Raw genomic sequence first — 26,220 nt, 5'->3', positions numbered from 1 at the left:
CCTTATCTAGCCTTATTGCTTCCAGTCTCACCAAAGGGAGTCGGTCTTCTGCCTTGTTTCCTTGCAGTTCTTGAATTGGATTCTGAGTAGAAAGAGGTCAACATCGTGTCAGAGGCAATTCTTTGCATTGCTTCTTTTATACTCTTTTGCTCTTCTTTATTGAATCCTATTGTTTGGTTTTGCTTGCAGATCCAGTTTTGGATATCTTGTATTGAATCATGAGCTTGTGAGTTTACAACATAAATGTTTTTTGATTGGCTTGCTTTGTTTTGACACAACTGCTCTCCTCCTTGGCATCCCTGCAGGTTTAGTCTTGATTGGTCTCATCTGCTCAGCTGTCAGGTTGCAAGCTTAGAACTGCAAGGAATAATTTGACTAGAGAAATGGGACAGTGTTGCAGCAGAGCTACGACCCCAGACTCTGGACGGGGAGGTACCAATGGGTATGGCTATTCTAACCAGGCAAAGCCAGCACAAACACCTCCCAGTTACAATGCTCCTCAGCCACAGGCCGAGGTACGGTACACGCCGCCGGCGATGAACCCTCCGATAGTCCCACCTGTAGTTGTCCCACCGAAGCCCACTGCAGACACAATTCTTGGCAAGCTGTATGAGGATGTGCGCACAGTCTACTCCCTCGGGAAGGAGCTTGGCCGCGGCCAGTTCGGGGTGACGTACCTCTGCACAGAGATTGCTACTGGTAGGCAGTACGCCTGCAAGTCCATCTCTAAGCGCAAGCTCACCAGCAAGGCAGACAGGGAGGACATTCGCAGGGAGATCCAGATCATGCAGCACTTGTCTGGGCAGCCAAACATTGTTGAGTTCCGGGGAGCGTACGAGGATAAGAGCAATGTGCATGTGGTGATGGAGCTCTGCGCTGGCGGTGAGCTATTTGATCGCATCATTGCTAAGGGGCACTACACAGAACGGGCAGCTGCTACAATCTGCAGAGCAGTTGTGAATGTTGTGAACATTTGCCACTTCATGGGAGTGATGCATCGTGATCTGAAACCAGAGAATTTCTTGCTCGCAACCAAGGAGGAGAATGCAATGCTCAAGGCCACTGATTTTGGGCTTTCAGTCTTCATTGAAGAAGGTAATGTGAATATATATGATCTGTGTACGCTTGGAATTGCATTGTTTGCAATAGCAGTTAGATATATATTCTGAACTTGGATCTGTTGAGGTTTGTGGCTGGTTGTAGTTTTCAAGTTTTCATATTGCTGAACAACCCATATAAGGCTAGCATTCCATACATAACCTGATTTTTGGTCATTTGAACTTATTCAACTTTTTATTCCAAGTGATTCAATAGCTTGTGGATAATTCTCACCTTTTTGGACATGTTAGGGCAACATTTTTGCACTGAAACTGTAAACATAATGTCCCATAATACATCGTAACTTCAAGATCTGTTGACCCTGCCTAGCTTCACAGAGAACCAGCCAAAACTGGTGACTTTTGCCTTGTTCAGTTTCAGGGGTTAGCACTGAAAACTATAAAGCTGGCCCTATATCAGTTATGAGTGGGAAACCACTACTAAATTAGTAACGATAGCTCAATGGTTTTTAATGATTGACTGGTTCGAAGCCCAAGTTGCAACCACATTAGAATCTTATTATCCTCTTAATGACGATCCTTATATTTGGGGAGATATATAAATATTGTTGTGGATGATGGTGGCAATTGCTTGCTGTGGGGAGGTAGTTCATTCTTTTCATTGGACATCTTCATCAGTGATTCTCCAGTATTTGATTTTTTTTATGATCCTAATCTAAGAGAACTTGGTGTAACAAACTGAAGTAACTATTTGATGTTTAGTACCCTCAGACCCTAAACTTCGAGCTTTGGGATCTCTCATTATCTCTTCGCTGTCTTTCGAGCATAACAGGAAAGATGTACAGGGACATTGTTGGAAGTGCTTATTATGTTGCTCCTGAAGTCCTTAGGCGGAGTTATGGAAAAGAGATAGATGTTTGGAGTGCAGGAGTTATTTTGTACATTCTCCTCAGTGGTGTGCCTCCATTTTGGGCTGGTATATTTACCTCTTAAGAACCACTTCTACTTCAACATCTTGGCATGTATACTATTAAGGAGCAATGCTATCCTTTTTAGATCTTTATCCTCTGTTTTGCTGTGTAGAAACTGAAAAGGGGATATTTGATGCTATTCTGCATGAGGAGATTGACTTTGAAAGTCAGCCTTGGCCATCAATTTCTGAGAGTGCTAAAGACCTGGTTAGAAAGATGTTGGCACGAGATCCAAAGAAAAGACTTACTTCAGGCCAAGTTCTTCGTAAGCTTCCCAGCAATGCATTAATTCCAAACTTTAGCAACTTTTCAGAAAACAAAGTAATAATAATAATATGTGTATTAAATGCTTGATCAGAACATCCATGGCTCAGAGAAGGTGGAGACGCATCCGATAAGCCTATTGACAGTGCTGTTCTTTCTAGAATGAAGCAATTCAGAGCAATGAATAAGCTGAAAAAGATGGCTCTGAAGGTTGTTATCTTCATGCTTACTTAGCTACCTTTTCTTTCTTGTGCTTATCAGCAAATTTATGTGCAGGTTATTGCTTCAAACCTTAACGAGGAAGAGATCAAGGGCTTGAAGCAAATGTTCATGAACATGGACACAGACAACAGTGGTACAATTACATACGAAGAACTCAAAGCAGGATTAGCCAAACTTGGATCAAAGCTGTCAGAAGCTGAAGTAAAGCAGTTGATGGAGGCTGTATGTTCTAATCTAGAAGACTAGAACTATGTTACAGTACATTTTTGGGATCTTGTTCTTGACTTCCTTACATGCTTACCTTTTTACCTCTTCCAGGCTGATGTTGATGGGAATGGATCCATTGACTATGTTGAGTTCATCACTGCCACAATGCATAGACACAAGCTCGAAAGAGACGAGCATTTGTTTAAGGCATTCCAGTACTTTGATAAAGATAACAGCGGGTGAGTACTTCAAATTGACATCTCAACGGTAAACTAACAACTTTTTTGTCCATCCAAACTTGTCTAAACTATTGGTTATGTTACTATCACTGGTTTACATTCATTAGCACCAATTTCTACTATATTATGTATCATGCATAAACTTGTTTTGTTTAACATGGAGGATTACCTTGATTTTATGCAGCTTCATCACACGAGATGAGCTAGAGTCAGCTTTGATTGAGCATGAGATGGGCGACACGAGTACGATAAAGGAGATCATATCAGAAGTTGACACGGACAATGTAAGCTGCTTACACTATCGTCTTTCCAGCTGCGCTGTGTTTATTCCTTGATGTTGGTCATTTGCCTGTCCTTCCATATTCTTGATGTTGGTCATTTGCCTGTCCCAGGATGGGAGGATTAACTATGAGGAATTTTGCGCTATGATGAGAGGAGGGATGCAGCCGCCGATGAGGCTTAAATAGCCTGAGAGGAGGGATGCAGCAGCCGGCTTAAGTAGCCTGTTCACTTTGTAGAAACGGTGTACCATTAGTAACTGTTGTTTGCTCTTTTTTCTTCATGGTTGGTACTTGGGAGCTGGATAAAGCATTGTTGAGAGATGATTGTGTATATCTTTTTTTTGCTCGCGTTTGTTGCCTTGTAGTATCTTGAACGCCCCTTACTTTCTTCTGTAAGTTTGTTTATGCAAATACATCTAATAAAACGTGCATTTTGCCCCTCAAGCTTTCAATTACATTATTAATAATGGGAAAAGGTCTGTTTCAGTTAGATAGCCGAAATTCCTAAGTAATTACGCTGCTAAAACTGCTCAGTGGTCCTGCAGTGCTATTCCCTCACCCTACTCAAGAATAGAAGATGTACTTTATTTTGATTCTAACTTTAAAATAGAATTAGACTATATCTTCGCGAAACATATTATTCATAACCATAAGGTCAATATAGTTTTTATTACATTCTCGGCAATATAGCATGAAATCATTTCAAGATACACATCCAACGTATAGTTTTTTACTGAGTATATTCATATGCTAGGGGCCGCAAATCTTTTTGGAGTGTTGAAGGAATACTTGCAAAATAGAATAGTATCGATAACTTAAAGGTGTCTGGACATAACAAACGCTTTTTTTCAAAGAAAAAAATTTCACATACCATGATTTTTCCCGAGTTTTTTTTTTGAAAAATACGCTCACGTTTTCTAGACCGAGCTTCGCCGAGAATTTTTTTACTAAAGCCCCATGCCTTTTACCGGAATCAATGCAATACCCTGCGGTGTGTTGTGCCATCAACAACCGCAAAAATAGGTACTAAAATGACCAGAGGCAGCATAGATTATTATCTTTAAAGAAAAAAAGGATGCGTAAAACGTTCCGTAAATGAACACAACTTTGCTGTAGCTATGCAGTTGCAAATTGTCGAACATGAACATGCTTTTAAGTTTACAACAGACACTCCCTGATGGCTAGTAAGAGAGTAAATGAACAAAACTGTTGTACAATACAATCTGCAACAATGTGCCCAGCATCACAAGGCCCCGGTAGTACACAACACATTGCTCAAGGCGTTTGCTTTGTTAGATTGGCCGGCATCTAACATCAACCACAAGGTGTCGAATATGCGGCCCATACCATTTCACACGTTCGACATGGTCCAAAGAGATGTTCCAAGGCAGTCCTGCAATACAAAGGCCAGGCCAGGGAATGGCGTATAAGAATAGAGACTTGGCACTTGCAATACTCTTGGAGAACAATAAGACATGGTTGGGGACAGATCAAAACGTCATGTCACCCTTTTTACCATGAGCTTTAGCAATATCACTGATGGATTCAACAACACTGTCCAGCCACCGTGTCTCATCTGAGTCATTAACATTCCCGTGTATATGCAATATGCCTCCTTCAACCCTACACATAGCAACAGAGTAGAATCTGAACGTGAGATGTTCGTTGTGCATCACATAACAGCCTAGTGAATTGCCATATTTTTTTTCCTTTATCCCACAATTAATATTACATGCAAGAAAACAGACAATTTATTTCCATGTGAGGCCACATATTCCAATATTTCAACACAACAGGAGTCAAGACATTTCTTTACCAGTTCTGCTTGTTCAATGCCTGGCACACTGAAAGCACCATGATGCAGGCATTTGCAGTGTGCCAGACAACCTAAACAGTGATGCAACTGATTATTCTTGGTGGCATGCAAAACTTGGCATGTATGCATGTTTGTGGATTATGTCAGACTAGCACCTCTAAGCTGGGTTTGCTGACAAGCAGAATTTAAAGAACATTTAGCATTGTCTGAAATAATATTTTGCTGGGAAATTGTTGTGGACACTTACAAACTGGTGGGTATGGTTGGTGATTAAAAAGGGGCAACAGGGGTAGAAGAGATAAATTAGAGGGTTTGAGAATAACTCAATAACAATTATAATAGGAAACTTCTTTTGCTTAATCATAATATGGTACAATGCTATCGTTTTATAACTATCCAGATTCATATGGACTCAATATCCTACCTCAGTATGATGTTATGATTAAGCGATATTAAAATACATACGACTTTCTAAAAGGTAAGGTACATTCAATTTCCCAACTGACTCTGAAACACAAATATACTCTTCAAAAACCCAACTCAAACAATACTAAATCTCCCTGACTGCTGAAGGCTGCTGCTATTAGTGCAACAGCCAAAAGAAACAATAAACTCGGTCCCACAAGAGCAGGCCAAGACAAACTTACCTAGGCCTCAACACATAAAATCTTTATGGGATACTACAAGAAACATAGAACGAAATAAGCATGATTGAAATAATCAGTTGGTGATATGGAGGAATGACCTTAAAGCTCTAACAGCAGTGGCCCAGCTGCATTCACTTGAGGGTAACAATCCGAGACAAACTCGATCAGCAACACCCTAATTCAAGTCGAGTAAGAAACAAAGATCAGGAGCCATCCTAATTCATGTATTAGCCCACAAGATGAAATGTGTCCAGTACGTACTTTGGGTGCAGTCACACGGTTATCTCCTTCAAGTATAATACATCGGTCTTCTACATGGTTGTCACGAACATTGCGTCGAAGAGCCTCCAGAGCATGTGGATTCCATTCACATGCATAAACGAACTTAGCATTAGCCCTGCAGGAGTAAGAGATTTAGAATATCACTTTTGTACAATCAAAAAGCGTTAGATGGAGGGTTATCTTAGAGAACATACTTCACAAGAAATGGAAGAACAAAGTATCCGATTCCGGCAAACAAATCCACAACCACCTCATCTCTACAGTTTAGCTGTCCCATGCGAAGCTTCTCTGAACGATTGCCAGAAGAAAACATACATTTTGTTGCATCAAGCGAATAGCGGATGCCATTTTCATGATGGGTAACCCATCCATTATTGCCCAGAAGAAGTTCCAGCGTACTATCTCTTGTACCATTTGGCATGATTTTACCCTGCCCAAATAGGGACAGACTGAGTAAATTACCTTGAAAGAAGGGAACCCCAAGAGAAAAATGCTTGGTAACGTAACCACATGCATGTCACAAGTCACAAACTATTCGAAAAGCACTACCTAACATTGAGATGCAATTAAGCATGAGACAATGTTTTCAAGTCATCCACTAGTCATGAATAGTTGTCCTAGTCCGTACTGAAGGAACTTAAATACTTAATTTTTTTAACCGTGATTAGTTGGAAAGTCACCTGATTAGTTGTGATTAATCGTGATTAGTCTGCCTAGTAGGTGCTGAGGCAGTTAAACTCGACTTTTGATCTGAAAACATTGTTGAGACACCAAACAAGATATTGACATTAAGATTAACAGCAGGACATCTAACATTATCCTTTAGCTACGCAAATAGGTGTTTCAGTTCCACAAACAGTATGGTAATTACAACTAACATATCATTTAGCTACACAAATAGGTGTCAGGTTCCCAAATGCTATGGTAATTATTCCCATTTCCAACAACTTAGAAAACAGAAACCAAGAATTCAGCCAGCACTTACTTGACGTGCAAGACGTTGTGCACCGAGTGACTTGGCAATTAGTGGCCAAAGTTCCTCGCTAACTGATTCCCACAATGGATCCTTAAAACATGTCTTCGGGAGTATGATGATATCACCAAGTGTCTCCCACCTACACATCAGAATGAAACTTAAGCAAGCAACCATAATCGTCACAGCAATAGATATTCTCATCAGAGAAAACAAACCTTGCTGGGAGTTGCTCCAACAACTGAGAGGACATTCCTTTACTTCCCAGTAGAGGAGATACAAGTTCTTTCATTATGGTTTGAGGAGACTTGGAAGGCTTTCGGCTGATTGCTAGCTCATCTTTCAAAAAGGAACCATTGCAAGATGACAGAATTTTTAATGCGTTTTGAAGAGATAGGTTGTCTCCTGCAAGTTTATTTTCAGTAAACGCCAATGGTTCTCCAAGGGTACACGAATCATGTTCCATCTTGCTATGCTTATCAGTGTTTAGGACATGGAAGGCTTCATTAACAGGAAAGAGAACATGACTGTTATCATGGCTCACTCGAACTTTTCTAGCAAGATCCAACCATCCAAACTTTTTCAGAATGTCCTTTGCTAATTTGGCATACTTTTTTTCCAGCTGAAGAATCAGAGGGCCTGAATCAGTAAAACCACCAGAACAAGCATCGTTTTGTGATTTCATATCATGACCAATGATGCTTTCATCTCTTGATAAGTCAACAGTAGACGTTGCAACACAGCTTTGTGTAAGTGTGCCATCCTTGTTGTCAAGTTTAAACATAGAGTCCACTGAATGCAGATCAACTATTATTGGTTGATTAAATCTGGTCCCAAATGCATAGCAAGATGCACCACCACCTACAATAACAAGATCATCTTCGATGAGAACTGAGGAGCTACGGACACAGAGGCACTGGCTCAACATGGGAATGGAAACAGAAAACCAGACTCCATGCTTTAAGTTCAGCAATGTGACTTCTTGATTGTTTCCTGTAATAGGGCAACCACCAAGTATCCCAAGATAATTTTTATAGATGAACATGCAATGTGAAAACCTAGGTGACGGAGTTCCCCCATTTGTGCTTTCCTTGTTCCACCTGAGTGTTGTTGTATCAAAACTGTAGAAGTCATTCAGTGCCTGTTGACCATCATGACCTCCAAACATGAATAGCTTTGAGCCATAAGACACCAGAGAATGTGAATGCCGAGCACATGGCCATTCACCAGCAGCAGGAAGCATGCTCCATTGCTTACTTTTCGTGTCAAATACATTCATGCAAGAATATATGCCTTCATTACTAAGTCCACCAAAGACATATATTTTTGAAGCTACTGCAGCTGCAGCATGCCGGTGCCTGCATCAGGAGTCAGAACTTCAACGAAAGAATTGAGCCAACTCTTTTCTACATATAGTGAACTGCAGGAACTTCCTACCATTTTCAGAGGTTGCTTTAAAAAAATGAAAAGAATTGAGACAGAAAGATATTTTGAACATTGTACCTATTTCGTATCTACCACCGATGTCTTTAGTCTCTATTTTGTAAGCACACATTATGTAAAGGAAAAGGGAGGAGGAGGATCAAGGAATTCATCTAAACTGTACCTTGGACGGAAGATATTTCCACTGCACTCCAGTCTTAACCAGGTATTCTCAGCGCTTTGTAAAACCCAGACATCATCAAGAATTTCTGAAGGACCACCCCTACCTCCAATGACATAAGTGCTATTACCAACAGAAGTAACTGTATGGCCCATCCGTGGTGAAGGAGACTCTTTAAAGATCATTTCTGTCAACAAACCAGATTTGTGATCAAGCAGAAGGGAACAATTTCTCCTTGAATGCCTTCCTGGTCCTCCAAATCCACCAAATGTTAGGACCCATTGCTCTCCTCCAACAGTAAACACACACGATGATTGGCCCCATAAGAAGAGCTTCTCAATTGGTTCACCACTAATCTTCAATGCAGCAGTAGATAGATAATTTTTGTTTCCTGGCAACTTCTCCAGCGTTAATCTATATAGAATAAAACAGGAGATACAAACATGGTTCAATCAAAGGCTCAGAGCTAGTAGATTTTAGTGCCCTAAATAGGTGCAGGACCAAACAATTCATTAAATAGTGCAGGAAAATCATGGTTTAATAACACAATGCCATTACCTAATCAGCTATAAAGAAAAAAGATTATTTTTTCATTAAAACAAGATGGAAAATGTTTTCTCTCTTAGTTCAGCTAATTTTCAACAAAATACATTTAAAGCATCAACATATACAGACATGGAACCAAGCCAGTGGATCCAACATAGAACCGTAGCAAGTACTGCAATATACCTTTTTGAAGGAAATAAGTGTTGTCAAACATCCATTACAAATGTCAATCTATGGAAAACATAAAAGTAAGAACGAGATAAGAAAAAAGAGATAAGAGAACATGCCGTTTAGCATTACCAAAACCATGGTCGACACCCTTGCTCCATGAAGAGTTTTGATTTTCAAAACACTGTGCTTCTAGTGAACCCTTCCCAATTTCACTATCACCTCTATCATCAGAATCACAGTTGTTACCACCATTTCTCCTTTTTGGAACTAAGTATTCATCATTGTTCTTGGCACCTTTACCCAATGGCATCTTGACTTCACGACCCAAGGAAGCGCTGTGATCAACAGGCTGACTTCCATTACAATTGTTTGACCCCGCTGATGAACCTGACAAACCCTGGCAGTTGATAGGAACAAACATGATAAAAGAAAATTATGGGAAGTTGCAATCAAGGTCATCATGATATAAAATCAACTAAATTGTTATAGAATTTACAGATATACTCATAACAGGATTGATCAAATTTGAATTTTGGGGCATGCACAAACTTCCAGGGTTTCTTTTTTTTTTGTTGTGAAGAGAGGGATTGGACTGAAGTTAGAAATTTTGAAGAAATGTAAAATGTATAAATGGACAAATAACTTATTTGACAAGTATTTGCAAATAAAGAACAGGTAAATTTTGCCACCCACTTGAAAAATCTTACTCAGTTCATTAAGTAACAGAAAAGTTCCACTGATTATCTATCAAAGGAAACACTATCCGAGTTTATTCTTCGCCTAGTTAGCATTCATCAAAAACATTTTTGGTTTTGCATAATATCCAGATATTCCAAACATATGTTTGCCATGCATACTCTTAACAAAAAAGTGAAAAGCAGTGTGAGGAACACAATAAGAAAAATAATGCCCGCTAATAACCAAAGGTAATGATCCCAAAATAGCGCAGTACCTTAGTCTGCAAAAGATCTAGAAATCTATCCATTCGCTTTTTATTTGCCTCCATTTTAGAGTTGGCAATTCTAACAAGGTAACGGACATACTCTGGAGAAACAACAAGTTCACCAGTCTGCCCCAGTGGCACTTCCATACGAATCGAGCATCTTATTGCCACCATTGCTCGTTTCTGCAAGCTTGTGATACCTAAAAATGAGATTAATCAAATTTTAAATTAACTTAACATGATATTCCTATAATAAGCAACATCAAGACAAGTGAAAACATCATATAAAAAATCAGTAATACATGGTAAACGAACCTTCACAGTTCACACTGCACACTGAGAGTTACTTTATTATTTCGAGCAAAAGCATCACCCAAAACTTCATCTATCTCTAAAACTGCTATATGCAAAACTGACCACAATGAACCATGTGATAATCACAGATGGATTCAGAAATAACAGCACATCCATGTATTGAAATACTGCAGAACAACACTGACAGTAAGGTTAGACTGCTAAGTTGTTCGAAGAATTAGAGCTCTGCCCAACATTTCAACAAAACTCAACTAAACTAAGCCACTGAACTAAACTAAGCAACCTAAACCAACATAGACACAGCTCACCTGATTCCCTGAACCCAGCACTGATCGCAGCGGCAACGAGCGCGGCAGCTGCGGCGGCGTCACTGCACTCCACCGCCACGATCATCGGCTCGAACCTGAGCACCAGCTCGTCCCCCGCCGCTCCCGAGCCGCTCCGGCCGAATAGCTGCTCCACCACGGCGTCCGGGTCGGCGGGATCGTGAGACACGTACACCCACCCGCCGCCCCGCGCCTTCTTCTTCGGCTTGGCGGCGCCCTGGCCTTGGCCCTCCTGCGGCTGCGCGAGGACGGAGACGCGGCCGGAGCAGGAGGAGGTAGTGAAAAGGTCCGGGTGGGAGTTGAGCACTTCGAGGAGCGGGGCGATGGGAGCGTCCACTCCGCCCTTCGGGGACTTGTCTGGCGCCGGCGATGAGAGCGCGGCCAGCGCCGCCGCCTTCCGGCGAGCGAAATCCATGAGAGGTGCTAGGGTTTGGGTTGGGCTTTTGCGAGGTTTAGGGAGGGGGGTGAGCGGAGAAGAGGTTATTTTTCCCGGCCCTTGAGAGGCTTGGAGATTGGGCCTTTCATATGGCCGGATGGCCCACGATGATAATGCCTACAAGAATCGCTCCTTTTCTTCTCCATTTGGTACGTATTCAACAAATATTTATCAAACTTGGACAGGTCATAGAAAATGGTATTAATATGCTTCATGGTATTTTTTTAAAATAATAGTATAGACTGCCTCCTCATATACATCATACATGCATACACACTCGCCTCGCTATCGACGGACACTAATCAATTGAGCTTTTTCATGGCATTATAACTTAATAAGAACCAAGAATATATTGTGCTAGAAATTGGTAGTCAAAATTAATTCTTTCAGGATTGTATTATTAAACTGTTTGAAACGCAGAAACTCTTTGTAGATTTCAAAAGATTTATAATAGTTTAGTTCCGCAAGACTCCGGTTGGGGAAGAGAGCAGTAACTCCTGGAGAGTAACCAAGCACATGGCTTTGGCCAATACAGCAGAGAATGATGCATGACCTTTTTTTGTGCTAGAGCTTTGTGATCCAAGTCCTTGAATCCCCATGAAGATAAATCTAACTCTACAAGAGCATCGACATAAATGGAGACAAGCAATCTAGAATTGCAAGTAAACAATGGATACATGTCGCATCCACTGAAAAAAGTTGAGCTTCAAGCTCTGTATTTTCCCCCTTTGTTTTCTAGATACAGAAAAAAAAGGGCATACATTGTTTCTCATAAGAACTCTTACACTGCAGCTGTATCCTCCTGTCTCCTATATCAATATGTTCGCTCCAACTCCAAGCCGTAGTTCTTAATAAAAAAAATACTCCAAGCCGTATATTTCCCAGACGTGGCCTTGTATTGAACTGCCTAATTTTTAACAGCTAAACCAATCTGATGCTCCACTTTATGCTTCTATGAATTCTCTATCGCATTTGATATATTTCTCCGAAGTACAAATGAAGGTCCAAGCCAGTGAGCAGTAAAGCTGAGGTGAGTCCTGTAACCTTGAGGAAGGAAGGACGTATGCAAACGGAGAATACTGATATATTTTTTCTCAAAATCAGCCTCACTGTCTCTGTAGTTCTCTCCTGTATTGCCAGTAGTTTGGTCCATGCTTCTCTGACATCTAGTTATGTACTTATCGGCATCACACGCAATAGCTTATGCCCTGATTACTCCTTGTCAAGATGACTAATTCACTTGTTTGCAGCCTGACCACATCTTTGTTTCCAAACAATCTATGAAGGCAATAACCTCCTTCTCCTGCAAGGCAGCAGATTCAAGGTCAGTGAGTTCATTGCAACTCCAAACAAATATCGCGAAAAGTGTATCTTAGTAGAGTAATCCTTAATCTGGATTCTGGAGAAATAAAAAAGACTAAATCCAAGCATAGAGATCTAATTTTAATTTTTTGCAGAAAATAACACCAGGACATGAGCAGCTCTGAAGAAGCACTGGTTCTAAGGAACACAACAGGAAAACCCTCAACATGGTGTCAGTAGCACTAGCAACATAAAAAGCATTAGTGGAGGTTGGATGCAGCCATGCAGGATATGGGTGAAATAATCAATATGCACATCTAGCAATGCTCTACGTGACAAATATTTCTTCTGCGAGTATCAAATTAACAAATGGATACATTATAAATCTTGGTATAGAAAAACACAGGAACAAGGACCATACATAATACTTGGAAAGAAAAACAATGAGTTCACAGTGCATACGTCCACCTAGCAAATAGCACCAACGCCAGGATGTGCTTTTCCATCTACACTTCTGAACATCTTCTGGAAGACCTCCGTAATTACTGTAGTTAAAAGACAGTGTCATCAACCATCAGAAAATACTGGGGAACACAGAACTATCATGTGTAACCAATTTAAATGCTAAGAATAAATCATTATTACCTCAACTGTTAGCTTTAGCAGAGAAAAGATAGACAGTACTATCTCTGGATTTGTGTTCACATTGCACACAATCCTGAAGAAGCTAGCATTACATCACCAGCCCAAATCATGTTCCTAATGTATATGTTCCTATACAACATCTTGATCCATTTCAGCTTTTGATTTCACAATACTGGCTTCTACCAGCTCATCACAAAGTGCAAGGGTTGACTCCAAATTATCCTCATCAAAATTAAAATCAATATAAAAATTGTATACATCTAGTTCAGCTGTCAAACCCTCCTTCCTCATCTCATCAAATAGTTTTCTTGCCTCAACAAATTTCTTCTTTTTATTCAGCAATCTTATAAGAGAACTGTATGAGGTTGCAGTAAGTCTGAAACCCTTTTCTATCATTTCATTGTGGAAATGTAATGCCTCTTTCAAATTTCTCGCCTTGGAGTGCCCCTTGACCAATATATTGTATGTGTTCTCATTTGGCGCCACCTTCAGAGAATTCATCCTCTTATAGATTTCAGTGGCAGATTTCATGTTATTGCCAATGCAGTACTGCTTCATTAGAGAATTGTAAGTTACAGCATCGGGGTGGATATTCCTCTCCAGCATCCATTCGAGCAGCTTCTTACCTCCTTCTACCCTACCTGACATGCAAAAACCATTCATCAAAACATTATAAGTGACAATAGTAGGCTTAATTCCTTTATCTAACATCTCCTGCAAGAGGGTGTGAGCCCTGTCAAGCTCCCCTGACTTGCAGAGCGCATCGATAAGAGTTGTATACGTGTAAACATCAGGCTTAAGACCCGCTGTATCCATGTCTGCCATAGTCCTCATGGCCTGCTCCAGATTGCCAGACTTGCATAGGCCATTGATCAGGGAGTTGTATGTGCAAGCATTGAGCTCAAGCCCCTTGTTACACATCTCATGCAATAGCTCATTAGCAGCCTGAACATCCCCTTGCTTGCATAGTCCATCCGACAAAGCTGTGTATGTCACCACGTTGGGTATCACTCCTCTCTGCACCATTGTATTATGTACCCGAAAGGCCTCTGCCATCTTCCCTCTCTTGCAGTACCCATCAATGAGCACTGTGTATGTGACCTCATCGACATCCTGCCACCTGGCCAACATTTCATGAAGCACCTTCTCTGCCTCTTTCAGTTCACCAGCCCGGCAAAGCCCATTGATCAGCGTGGTATATGTCACCCCATCAGTTGCCAGGCCTGATTTCTGCATCTCATCGAACCACCTTCTTGCAGCTGCCAAATCCCCTTTACTACAAAAACCGCTCAAGACCGTTGTATACACTGCCTCATCCAATATCACTTTATGCTGGACCATATCCTCCACCACCCTCAAAGCATCTGAAACCCGCCCTTTGTCGCACAATAATGCAACAACGCTTGTATACACGGATGCATTTGGCTCCACCCCTCTTGCTACCATTTCATCCAACAGTTTCACTGCGCTCTCCAGCTCACCAAGAGCACAGTAACCATGGACAAGAATCCCATACGTGACAACATCAGGCAGGAGCGCCATTTTATCAAACAGTTGGTGTGCATCCTCCACACGGCCAGCGCCACAGAGTGCCTTGAATAGTATATTGTAGGAGCAAACGTTCTTGTCTGGGAGTCCTTGAAACAACTCGATGGCTTCATCAAGAGGGAGGCGTGAGAGCACAGCGTTGCAGGCCTCCGGCGACGGGGAAATGCCGTACTGGCGGAGCCGGCGCAGTAGGGGCGCGGAGGGGAGGCACTGGAGGAGGAGGTCGAAGGAGGCAGGGTCCGAAGAGAAGGCCTTGTAGGTCGTGATAAAGTGCTCGACGAAATGCCGATGGGGCGAGGGGAAGCGGACGGCGCGCACGAGGATGGCGCGCGCGGTGACCGTGTCTCCGCGGGCGGCGGCGAGGTGGGCAGCGACGGCAAAGCAACGGAGGAGGTGCGGGTGGGGCTGCTGGTCGCGGCGTAATGGGAAGAGGAGGAGTAGCGGGAGGAGGAGGCCGCCGTGGTCCGGGTCAGATGCGATGAGCTGTAGCGCGAGGAGGAGGTGGATCGGGCGGAGGAGGGGTAGGAAGGGGAGCAGCGGTAGGGTGCCGGGACGAGGCGAAGATACCACCACGGCGGCGAGGCGGCGCGCGAGGGCGTCGTCCTCCGGCGAGTCGGGGCGGGGCGGGTGGTAGTCCGGGAACGGGCGGGGCGAGGCGGTGGCCTTGAGGGACTCGGACTCAGCCGACAGCGCGCGGCGATGGCCGCGGCGGCGTGGGGGCGAGGAGGTGGCCGGTGTGGAGGTGGTGGCGTGGCCGCGGCCGGCGTCGCCCACGTGCCGGAAGGCTCGGGCTGGGGTGACAGAGGAGGAGCGCTTCACTGCTGCTGCTGCGGCGGCGGCGGCGCGGCGGAGGAGCATCCGGCGGAGCCGGGTCCGGAGCAGTGCCCGCCCTGACGGCGGCGGCGGCGGAAGATGAGCGCGGCGCCTGAGCGGGGTGGAAGGCGGAGGCCTCTTGTGAGGTGACAAGGATAACCGACGGATACAATACAAAGAAACCGGCTGGACCGTTGGATCAGATCATGTGGCCCCGGTAGAGCTCGAAGTGTTAACACAAACTCAGTGTTGCACTGTTACCCAGTGTGCCTGTGCAGTGCAGTGCTTGTTCAGTGATGTTGCAGTGATTTGATCAAGTTTGGAGCGGCGCAGAGCAGAAATGTCTGGCTTTTTTTAAAAAAAATTAGCAGACATGTCTGACGCATGCATTGCATAAATTCAGCGATCTGAAGTAGTTTTGCACAACGAACAATTGAACTTACATGAAAAACAGGAGAAGGTCACATCCAGATCAAAACTGGGCAAAGAGCATGAGCTGGAACCTGGAAGTCCGTCAAATAGATCGAACCTCTCGAGTCTCATCTCCTTTAGAAACACGCTTCATAAAGATTTGGCAGTTTCCCCCTTTTCCTTTCTCTCCCATCTCCTCGACTCCTACTACATGTCTCCAATATATTGCTCAATGTAAATAGGAAAACAATGAAGCTGAAGCGGGACAAAGATTACATGTCATATATCTTCAATTTGAGAGATTGATTTAATTAACTATGCAAACGCTTCTCTTATGCGAAGTACTTAGATATGTTTCTTGGTGTTCCCACCAAACAAAAGAGCTATGAAATTTCAAATTACGAACTCCATTTCACTGACAGTGATTTCTCTTTTTTGGCGACTTTTAATGGAGATAATATGTCACAACCATCCAGACCAGCGGTTGCACCTCATGGAAAGAAACAAATAGAATTCAGGTGATAGATACTTTTTTTTAACAGACGCCTTTATTAGCACAGGATATTTAGAAAAAAAAACTATATACAAAACAACACAGCTCATTATATTCATTATAATGAGTATCACATCCGAAGCCACGGGACTATGCACATGGCGTACATATTCATTATATTCATTCTAGGATATAGGACAAAACATAGACCACGTCCTACACCAGTTGTAACTACTCGTATAGGAATAGCATTAGTCGGAACATAGAAAAACCACCCGAGTAATACTCAAGTAGAACTACTAGCTAAGCTAATATTTGGCTAGAATTTATACGTAACCCTGTCCCTCCGGCTATATAAGAGCGGGCAGCGATCCTTGTAGGGTATTACGCATACTACGGTCCGAACCTGTCTTAAATTTCGTGTACCTTGCATCCTCAAGTTTCTGATCTCAACGACACACCACCTGCAATATACCACTCACCTCGAGGGTATCTGTGGGTGGACTTAGAGGTTAAACACCAACATATTCACTTGTGTTTACACACTGGATGAGTCTCCTCTTATTTCCACAATATCCTTTCTGAAGACAAACCAGATATTTACAATTTTGCGTGAATTTTGTAGGTTTACCGCTGCTGCTGTTTCACCAAGTTCCTTAGCACATAGTGAAGGATTCCACCATGGTCAAAGTAGGCCAGCTCCACCTACAAAACCAACATCTTTGTTATTCCATCACACATTGTACATTTAAAATCAATACAAATTGAATGATGTTAAGCTTGTTGAAAAGTCGTTGCTTCGAATCATAGAAAAAAACTAAAATCTAAGTGGGGGTGCACGTGCTGCACTTGCACGTACTATTGTATTTTGTAGTAGTAACCATTATGATGTGAACATTCCAGTCAACCTACATGCAGTTTTCCTAGAATTACCAGTTCCATGTTACCGGAGAACTTACCAGAGTATCAATACGGAGCTTGCAGGTGAAGGACTTCCCACTGTCAGTGACCACTTCGACATCCTGCCCCGGTTGTATCTCACTTACATTGCTAGGGAGCCTTATCGTAAAGCGCTCGTGACCTGTGAGCCCCAGAGAATCAGCATCCTCCCCAGGCTTGAAGCACAGTGGCATCACCCCCATTCCCACTAGGTTGCTGCGGTGGATCGTCTCGAAACTCTTGGCGATCACCGCTTTCACCCCCTGATGGCATAATTTTGTCAAATAAATGTTGCAAATTTTCGGTAGCCAGCAAAGAAATGGCAATGATATGATGTGTATATACCAGTAACATAGGTCCCTTGGCAGCCCAGTCACGAGAACTCCCGCTGCCATATTCCTCTCCAGCCAGCACTATGGTGTGATATCCATCAGCTTTATATCTCTGTCAAAGACATGACGATTCTGATAAGACTGATAGGAGTATATGAGTGATGTAATTTTGCTTTTGCATTGGCTTTAGGTTTCCTTTTTGTTTGTACCCTGAACTCTTTTTTCCTTTTTATAATATAACCAGTCAGGGCTTGCCCTCCTGTTCCATAATCATCTGCATTTTGGTAGTCAGATAGACAACGGAAAATGGCAAGTATATACTTGACTCACCCTTGATTATTACCTAAGGTTCTTTGTTCAGATGACAAGTCTGTAATAGTCTAGTATGAAATAAAAGGTTATCCTAATTGTTAGTCAATTCAAATGGTATATACATGACAACAAAATTCTCTTTGGTGAAGAAAAACTAACCATTGCAGCATCGAACACGAAAAGCTTCTCTCCAGTAGGAACATGAACTGTCTTTGGTCCGACTTCTCCATTTAACAGCCGATTCATAATCCTGATGTTCGCAAAGGTTCCTCGTGCCATCACTTCGTCATTGCCCCGCCGGCTTCCATAAGAATTGAAATCCTTTGGCTGCACACCACGCTCAAGCAGATATTTGCCAGCAGGGCTGTCCCTGGGGATGCTCCCAGCTGGTGAGATGTGGTCAGTTGTGATGCTGTCACCGAACTTTAGCAGGCAATAGGCATTCTCTACGCTGCGTGGACCTGGTGGAGTCGGTGTTATATCCTTGAAGAATGGAGGATCATGAATATAGGTGGAGTTAGGGTCCCATGGGAAGCGTTTTGCTTTTGGAACGGACAACTGGTTCCACATTGGGTTGCCCTGCGTGATTGCTTCATAGGTGCTCCTAAACATGTCAGGCAGCACACTCGATTGCTCAACCTGGTAAATGTTACAATCCAACCATAATATGAGATAAGGTGCATTCTATATTTGGTAAATACATTCTAGACAATGTAGATGCGTGCAATTTTTTTAATTTACCTCTGCAATTTCTTCGTTTGATGGCCATATGTCCTTGAAGTACACATCATTTCCATCTCTTCCTTTCCCAATTGGCTCCTTCTCAAAATCAATATCAACCTGATGCAAATACATACATATTGGGGGACAAAGTACAAGAGTTTATCCTGTGGTGGTGGCACCAGAAAAAAAAAGAATCAATCAGGTAAATCACTGCTTACAGTGCCGGCAAGGGCATAGGCCACAACCAGAGGAGGGGAGGCAAGATAATTGGCCCGAACCAATGCATGAATTCGTCCTTCGAAGTTCCTGTTGCCAGAGAGTACTGCAGCAGCAATGATGTCTGAAAAGCATGCCAAGAAAATGGGATTTAATTTTCTGAAGTATAATTGAGCATGAAAAAAAATCAGACATGTGATTAGTTAGTAAGTATGAAGTTACCATTGTCAGTAATTGCCTTAGCAACATCTTCATCAAGCTCCCCAGAGTTACCAATGCATGTTGTGCAGCCATATCCAATTAAGTTGAAACCCAGATTATCCAAATACTTTTGCAAGCCACTGATTTTGCGACATAAGTCAGGTTTTTCCTGATTTGAAGCTAAACAAACTTTCACATCTAAAACTACCAGGCTGGGGAAAATACTACCTTTTCTGCAGATATTTGGTCACTGCCCCAGATCCTGGAGCAAGACTAGTTTTAATCCATGGATTAACCTGTCAATAGACCAAAGTTACCGAAAGGCGTGCTGCATTAAGAGGTAATTTTGAAAGCAATGAAGACTCACCTCAAGGCCAAGCTCACACGCCTTCTTTGCAACAAGGCCAGCACCAAGCATGACACTTGGATTCGAGGTGTTTGTGCAACTTGTTATGGCAGCAATCACAACACTACCATGTCCAATCTCTGCAGGTTTTCCATGGAAGGAGAACTTCACGACTTTATCCTGTTGCTCTTTAGGTACACCAAAGCCCTGTAACAACCCAAACAGAAGTTGTAGAGACCCTAAGTGAGTTTACTGTTCTGTCGATAGGTACAACAGAAATCATGTAAAGGATAGGCTATTTGACCATCATGGATGATGGCAACAGTCAAGTCAGTTTAGTACTGTTACCTTAAAACCAACTTTATTACTGAGACAGGCATGCCAATCTGCTTTCATATCTTTCAGAGCAACACGGTCATGAGGTCTGTGCATAAAGATGATAAGGTACAATCATATTCAACAAAAACCTATGTGTAGCACCATAAGATCCAAAGCATATCTAGAATAGAATGTTACCTTTTCGGACCTGAAACGCATGGTTCAACATCTGCTAGGTCTAACTCAAGATAAGATGAGTAAGCTCTTTCTGTTTGAGTCTGAAATTGTAGTTGGATGTTAGACATATGCTTCTTCTCATATCTGAGATAGTTTGATGGTTCTAACCTCGTTGTAGTCAACAAACATGTTGTTAGCTCGAAGATATGCCTCCACCATCTCAACCTATTTGTAAAGACATTAGAATGCAAGAAATCTATTGGACCAAAAAAGGAATGCCCAGACCACAATTTATGGGATCCGTTGAAATGTTTTTCGAGAAGACATAAGCAACTGTAGGTTGAAAAATGGAAGTAACCTTTTCATCACTTCTCCCTGTCAGCTTCAAGTATTCAAGGGTCACATGATCAACTGGGAAGAAGCCCATTGTTGCGCCATACTCTGGTGACATGTTAGCAATTGTTGCCCTGTTAGCAACTGCTAGCTCACTCATCCCCTCACCTACATGCAAAACCCACCCATTAGTGATACTTATTAAAATTGACAGAAGTAAAATTGTACACAAATAAACTTTTACCATGAAACTCAACAAACTTGCCAACAACACCATGCTTCCTAAGAATTTGTGTCACCGTCAAGACTAGGTCAGTTGCAGTAACACCATCGCGCAATTTCCCTGACAGTTTAAATCCAACTACACTAGGCAAGACCATGCTCATTGGCTGTTCGTTCAGAAAAATATCGCATCAGATAAAAATCTGAAGAAAGGTTGATATGAAAATGCGAATATCTTAATGTGTACAAAGAATGAATATCTCTGTGTATTACCTGACCAAGCATTGTTGCCTCTGCTTCAATCCCCCCAACACCCCAGCCGGCAACTCCCATTCCATCAATCATGGTCGTGTGAGAATCCGTCCCCAGCACACTGTCAGGATATAAAATACCATCGGTGTTGAAAACAACTCTCCCAAGATATTCAAGATTCACCTGAAAAAATAGAAAGAAAAAAAACTCAAATGAAACTCAAGAAGCATAACACAATTAAGGTACACAAAAAAATTGGTAATGAAAAACTGTCCGGCCTAGAGAAAACCAAATTATACCTGGTGAACAATTCCTGAACCTGGTGGAACAATAAGCATATTATTGAATGCCATAGAGCCCCACCGAAGGAAGGCAAAGCGCTCCTTGTTCCTGTCGAATTCACGCTGCATATTAGATTGAAGAGCATTCTCTGATTTTACCACATCAGCTTGTACCGAATGATCAATTACTAGGTCCACTGGAATCTGCAAGCGAATAACAAAAAGGTGAAATGTTGATAAATATTAGAAGATGACCAGTTGTGTGACCATTCTTGCATGGTGATTCTAATATCTTAAGTGTATTGAGTTCTGCCTACCAGGGGGTCAATCTTGCCGGGATCATCACCCAGTCGGTCCATAGCATCACGCATGCTTGCAAGGTCAACAATAGCTGGGACGCCAGTAAAATCCTTTCAACAGAGGAAAGTCAATAGTTAATTTAAGCTGCATGAAGTGAAGAATGAAATTAGGAAGGCTCCATGCGCACTACCACACCTGCAGAAGAACACGGGCAGGCTTGAACGGTATCTCCACTAACTTGGGAGCAGTATTCTCCCAATCGATTATATTCTCAACATCCTTCTCTGTGATCTGAAAACCGTCACAGTTGCGGATGGCTGACTCAAGCAGATACCGTATAGAGTATGGCAATCTTTCTGAAATGGAACGCATAAATGAATTACAACTTGTAACGTGAAGTATGATGTATCTCATATAAGCACCGCAACATTGCTTGGCTGAGGAGAGCTTTACCTATCCTTGGATCATTCAGTGCTGGCAAACTGTAGTACTTCCCGTACTCTCCGCCACCAGGCTTCGGGAGGCTTGTCAGGACATGACCGAAGCGGCTATTACTATCCGCTGCGGTCAGAACACATAGAGAGATCAAGATTAAAGAGTGGTAATGAGAACACAAGCAACAACCGTTAAGAATTGAAACCCATAGAGATTTGGTTGGAAATTATTCAAGGAATCAAGAGTGATATGATCAGTGGCAATTGGATGCTTGAAACTACTCGATTGGTCACCTTATTAAGCATGGATCAGTAGAACTTCAAATAGTAGAACGCTGCGTATGAACAACACTTTTTTAAATTCGAAAAAGTTAAGCTCTAGCACTTCTTTTACCGTTACAACAAGAGAGAGGGAGAGGGTACTGCAGTGTGCAGAGCAACACTTGCTGCGTATTTTCATTAAAAAAACACTGGCTGCATATTAGAAACGTGGATACCCATGGTGGCGAGCCCGCGCCACGCAGATGCTGGCCGCTCCGTGACCGCAGCGCCTGAGCAGCTCCCGCGCGCGGCCGCCGCTCCGAGGGGGCGGGACGAGGCAGGCGCGGGGAGCCGACGCTCGGAGGAGGTGGCGAGGAAGCGGGCGGCCCCAGCGAGCGGGCGGGTGGCCGCGGCGGAGGAGGTGGTGCAGGGGAGGCGGCAGAGGCTATGGCGGAGCGTCGAGGCGGCCGCTCTGTACATCGTCGCTGTGCTGCGGCGATCAGCGAGTGATAAGGGGTTGGAGCTGCCACTGCCGGCAGAAAGGAAGGCTGCTTTGGAGGGAAAGGGAAGCGCCAACAGCGCGCGAGAAGGTCCGCGAGCAGGGGTCCGCTGGGAGGACAGGTGGGCGTTCTCGAGGGCGGCCTCTCGACGCTTCGTGAGCGCGTGTCAGTGCCCCGGCGGCGCGGGGGCCCTCGCACAGCATCTCGCTTCGCATCATGTGATGGTGATGGTAACTGAGCTGAGCATGGAGGCAGACAGGCAGTCGTCTTCAGATCGTGTGCAAGCTCAGTGACATTGCAAGTTCGAACTCGCTCCAATTTCATTGAACAGTGAACTCCCCGCCTGTAGCAAAACTCTGTAACAGAGACAGAACTCAGCTTGAATAAGATTGGTGACGCAGGCTTGAGTAAGCTTGGCTCGAGGAAAACCTCCGCTGCTCAAGCTCAGCTGGCCGGAAGATCACATTTCCTCGATGCACCTGTGTGGCTGTGTCTCGATCGGTGGTGAGTCGCTGCCGAGGTCGGCTCGGCAGTAGTAGGCGGCGCCGACACAGATAAATCATACAAGAACTAGCATGGCATCAACCACTTAAAGTCGATTAACAAACAACTCTGAGACATAACAGGTACCATACAAATATAGCCTGGTGGCAATGCTTGCTAGTACCAGGCACGAAACAACAAATGAGTCTCACCAAAACCTTAAAACACCACATCCACCGACCATCAAATTCGCCAAGACCAGGCTCCTGAACTCAGGACAGACACTAGCACAGCAGACACTAACACGGGGATTACCAAGTCACTCACAGGCTCAGCATGGCGTCGGTCAGCAGGATCGCCTGCTCCTTAGTCTCGTCGGTTCTCCACACCCTAAAGTCCTCGGCGAAGAAACCATTGCCGCTCCATCGCTGCAGACTCACCATCGAGTATGGCCCGTGCGAGTCCCCCTGAGGGTCCTCATAGTGCCACATGTCCACAATGGCCGTAGGCCAGCGGGCGTCTACGTCCTCATCTCCTTGCGCTCCTGCTGTGGCATCACCTGCGTTGAGTGAGTTCATGAAAACCACTCTGGTTAGGGAAAAGGAAGATGCTTTACTTATAGCTTAGTGCTGACTGCTGACATATGAACTGGAGAACTGCAAGCCTACTACAGGCTCCAAAGTAATAGTATATGAACTAGTACAGAATTTCAACATTGATCTGTCTGCTTCTGCTAATCATAAATTACGCCCTGAATCTTTTTAATTCTCACGCAAGCAGTGTAGTACTGAGACAGTTACCATGAAACTGGTGGAAACATCTACTATAGCAGAGACAAATACTGAAGGAACTAAGTTCTATCATTCCCATTCATGGCTCCCCCTACCTATTTAACAAAAAAGTTACACATAAAGCCTAATCAACACTAGCAAGAGGCAGTGGGATGACAACAGGCAGCTCAATTAAACACGCCAGCATTTAGTCATGCCTTTAGATCTATACAATTCATTCAGAAAACCCAATAACAAAAGTCAGTAACCGACATGAAGACAAACACACAGCAGATTGAAGCCATCATAACAACTTTGTAGTGCTCTCTGGCTATACTATAATGCCACGCATAACAATACTACTCTCTGGCTATACTATAATGCCACACATAACAATACAGTATTCAACACCCAAGGAATACATCATTTGACAAATAATCGCAGTGAATACCTTGATTGCATAACACATTATTTCTGCACTACAAATACAAGAAAGTACCTCTGTTGTAGAAACCCGCAAAGGGATAAATCTCGAAGTTACTGGCACCTTGGCACATCAGCCTTGACTGCATCGACTCGAGCTGGATCATGAACACGCCAGCCTCAATCCACACAAAAATTGCATTGCTTTCCTCATGATACCCCAGCAACGACGGCTGTTCCTGCATCCATTTCCTCGGGGGGAGGCAGCCCTCCAGTTGAACTGCGCTGTACATCGACCATCCACAGGCGTTCCCGCTGTCCCTCTTCCACAGCTTGATGCTGATTTCTGTCACCATGGCGAGCCCAAGTTCCTTCGCGTCAGTCGGCATAAGCTGGCATTGCCAGTAGAGTGACCCTGCCGTATATGCTGGCACCGATATCACAGCTAAATTGCGTGTCACCGCATCGAATTCAAGAACGCGGCTCCCCGGAATCAACCAGTAGACGGCATTGCCGGCAAGCGTGCCGGGCTTGCTCGCGTTGCTGGCAGTAGACACGAAAGGCGCCTGCACGGTGATGATGTGGCTCCACGCGCCGGACTCCGACGAGTAGACGGCAGCAACAGCCCGCCTGAGATATGTCAACCCCAGCTCAAACCACACCAGGACTACCTGGAATTGGCTGGACCGGCAGTCGCGCACGTGGCCACAGGAGCAGAGCACCGCCCCGTGACGGACGTCCCCGGCATCCAAGGGCAGGGGCGCGCGCCGGTCATGGGGTCCCACACGAGGACCTCGCGGCGGGGGCCCATCGGGCCGAGGAGGAGCGCCCGGCCGTGGCGGCAGTCCAGGAACCTCCAGCTCCGGTGGTCCCGGCCGCACGGCATGCGGAAGAGCGAGTCCGGGACACGGTCAGGCGGGTCGACGGCGGCGACGAAGCGGCGGTCGGGGGCGCCGAGGTAGGTGTTGTGGAATAAGCCGAGGACCGGCGGCGCGCGGTGGAACTCGCGGAAATCGCGGAGGAAGTCCCTGGAGGTGACGAGGTCGCGCCATCGCCTGCAGACGAGGGAGGCGCGGGGGAGGGAGGAGGGCCGCGGCGGGAGGCGGCGCAGTACCACAGGAAGAAGGTCGTCGCTGTCCAGCACCGAGGACGACGACGGCCGCAAGCGGGGGATGGGCTCGGGCTCGGGGCCCTCGGGCCCGTGCTCCGGCTCGGGTTCGGACATTTTGTTTTGGGCAGATTCGAGCAAGTGATGATGGCCTTGCACTGGCAGATCGACGGCAGATTCATGGGGCTAGGGTTTCCTCCGAATTTCTGAAAACTCCATTGAAATTTTAATACAAATATCGCCGTAGTAGGAGGTGGAGAATAGCCAATCGAACGATATTAGGATAAAACTATTACAGTGGTGGTCGGAGATGGCAGCAAGCCGCCGCCAGAGATAAGGAAGAAGGTGGAGTCGAGACGGCATCGGTGAATGACAGGGAGGATGTGTATTGAGTAGCAGTGGCGGCGGTAGCAGGAATATTAATAAAGGATTTGTAGGTTGAAGAAAAAGTTAGGGTTATTAGATGAAAAGATCTGGATTGTTAGTTTACGCTAGCGAGTGGCAAAGAAAGGTAGATTAAGTGGTGGTGGCAGCGGCGTTGCGAGGGATACTAATAGAGATTGATGGGTTAAACAAAAATTTTAGGTTATTAGATGCAAAAATCTAAACCGTTGATTGACAGTGATAAATGGAAAATGAGGTGCATTAAGTGGTGGCGATATGGGTATTGATGGAAAAGTTAGAATTAAAAATAGAAAGATCTAAATTATTTGAGTCAGATCACTTACATAAAAATTAAGTATTTTAGGCTTTTAAAACACCAGCTAAAAGCTAAAT

General features: G+C 44.1%; 5 protein-coding genes across 8 annotated transcripts; 1 reads left to right on the top strand and 4 right to left on the bottom strand.

The window, feature by feature from the left end:
• The first annotated feature begins 305 nt into the window (after window positions 1-305).
• LOC112880417 (calcium-dependent protein kinase 2-like) lies at window positions 306-3,686 on the top strand. Its single transcript, XM_025945030.1, is given in 9 exon segments — window positions 306-481; window positions 484-1,095; window positions 1,891-2,034; window positions 2,142-2,294; window positions 2,388-2,503; window positions 2,570-2,737; window positions 2,834-2,961; window positions 3,146-3,245; window positions 3,354-3,686. Coding segments are annotated over 9 exon segments (1,539 nt in total). The 5' UTR covers window positions 306-438; the 3' UTR covers window positions 3,429-3,686.
• Window positions 3,687-4,329: 643 nt separating this feature from the next.
• On the bottom strand, window positions 4,330-11,319 carry LOC112881811 (tRNA wybutosine-synthesizing protein 2/3/4). Of its 2 annotated transcripts, none has more exons than XM_025946679.1 (11): window positions 10,847-11,319; window positions 10,233-10,423; window positions 9,397-9,677; window positions 8,567-8,977; window positions 7,179-8,318; window positions 6,973-7,102; window positions 6,182-6,417; window positions 5,967-6,102; window positions 5,804-5,880; window positions 4,759-4,865; window positions 4,330-4,635 (listed from the first exon to the last, which is right to left on the bottom strand). In XM_025946679.1, the coding sequence occupies exons 1-11, from the start codon at window positions 11,277-11,279 to the stop codon at window positions 4,535-4,537; spliced, it is 3,243 nt and encodes a 1,080-aa protein (XP_025802464.1). In that variant the 5' UTR covers window positions 11,280-11,319; the 3' UTR covers window positions 4,330-4,534. The 2 variants fall into 2 exon arrangements, with proteins under 2 accessions (XP_025802464.1, XP_025802465.1); XM_025946680.1 differs by having other exon boundaries at window positions 8,567-8,954; window positions 9,410-9,677.
• Window positions 11,320-11,963: 644 nt separating this feature from the next.
• On the bottom strand, window positions 11,964-15,914 carry LOC112883141 (pentatricopeptide repeat-containing protein At1g05670, mitochondrial). Of its 3 annotated transcripts, none has more exons than XM_025948384.1 (3): window positions 13,248-15,914; window positions 13,024-13,147; window positions 11,964-12,603 (listed from the first exon to the last, which is right to left on the bottom strand). In XM_025948384.1, the coding sequence occupies exon 1, from the start codon at window positions 15,651-15,653 to the stop codon at window positions 13,377-13,379; it is 2,277 nt and encodes a 758-aa protein (XP_025804169.1). In that variant the 5' UTR covers window positions 15,654-15,914; the 3' UTR covers window positions 11,964-12,603; window positions 13,024-13,147; window positions 13,248-13,376. The 3 variants fall into 3 exon arrangements, with proteins under 3 accessions (XP_025804169.1, XP_025804168.1, XP_025804170.1); XM_025948383.1 differs by having other exon boundaries at window positions 13,065-13,147; XM_025948385.1 differs by having other exon boundaries at window positions 13,071-13,147.
• A 1,135-nt stretch (window positions 15,915-17,049) lies between these two features.
• On the bottom strand, window positions 17,050-25,640 carry LOC112881232 (putative aconitate hydratase, cytoplasmic). The gene is made up of 24 exons (XM_025945911.1): window positions 25,121-25,640; window positions 24,412-25,002; window positions 23,470-23,701; window positions 23,384-23,408; window positions 22,396-22,768; window positions 21,918-22,025; window positions 21,660-21,820; window positions 21,482-21,574; window positions 21,183-21,368; window positions 20,905-21,066; window positions 20,654-20,798; window positions 20,435-20,577; window positions 20,245-20,301; window positions 20,098-20,177; window positions 19,930-20,005; window positions 19,603-19,788; window positions 19,464-19,531; window positions 19,257-19,375; window positions 19,037-19,158; window positions 18,837-18,935; window positions 18,255-18,734; window positions 17,797-17,895; window positions 17,472-17,714; window positions 17,050-17,217 (listed from the first exon to the last, which is right to left on the bottom strand). Exons 1-24 carry the CDS (start codon window positions 25,623-25,625, stop codon window positions 17,140-17,142), a joined length of 4,431 nt encoding a protein of 1,476 aa, XP_025801696.1. The 5' UTR covers window positions 25,626-25,640; the 3' UTR covers window positions 17,050-17,139.
• Window positions 23,273-25,084, bottom strand: LOC112881856. Its single transcript, XM_025946752.1, has 2 exons — window positions 24,412-25,084; window positions 23,273-23,701 (listed from the first exon to the last, which is right to left on the bottom strand). The coding sequence occupies exons 1-2, from the start codon at window positions 24,722-24,724 to the stop codon at window positions 23,466-23,468; spliced, it is 549 nt and encodes a 182-aa protein (XP_025802537.1). The 5' UTR covers window positions 24,725-25,084; the 3' UTR covers window positions 23,273-23,465.
• Window positions 25,641-26,220: the final 580 nt, after the last annotated feature.

This window comes from Panicum hallii, chromosome 2 (assembly GCF_002211085.1).
Source record: "Panicum hallii strain FIL2 chromosome 2, PHallii_v3.1, whole genome shotgun sequence".
Taxonomy (NCBI): Eukaryota; Viridiplantae; Streptophyta; class Magnoliopsida; order Poales; family Poaceae; genus Panicum; species Panicum hallii.
Note: the sequence above shows the minus strand (reverse complement) of the source record. Positions and strands in the feature narration are given on the sequence as shown.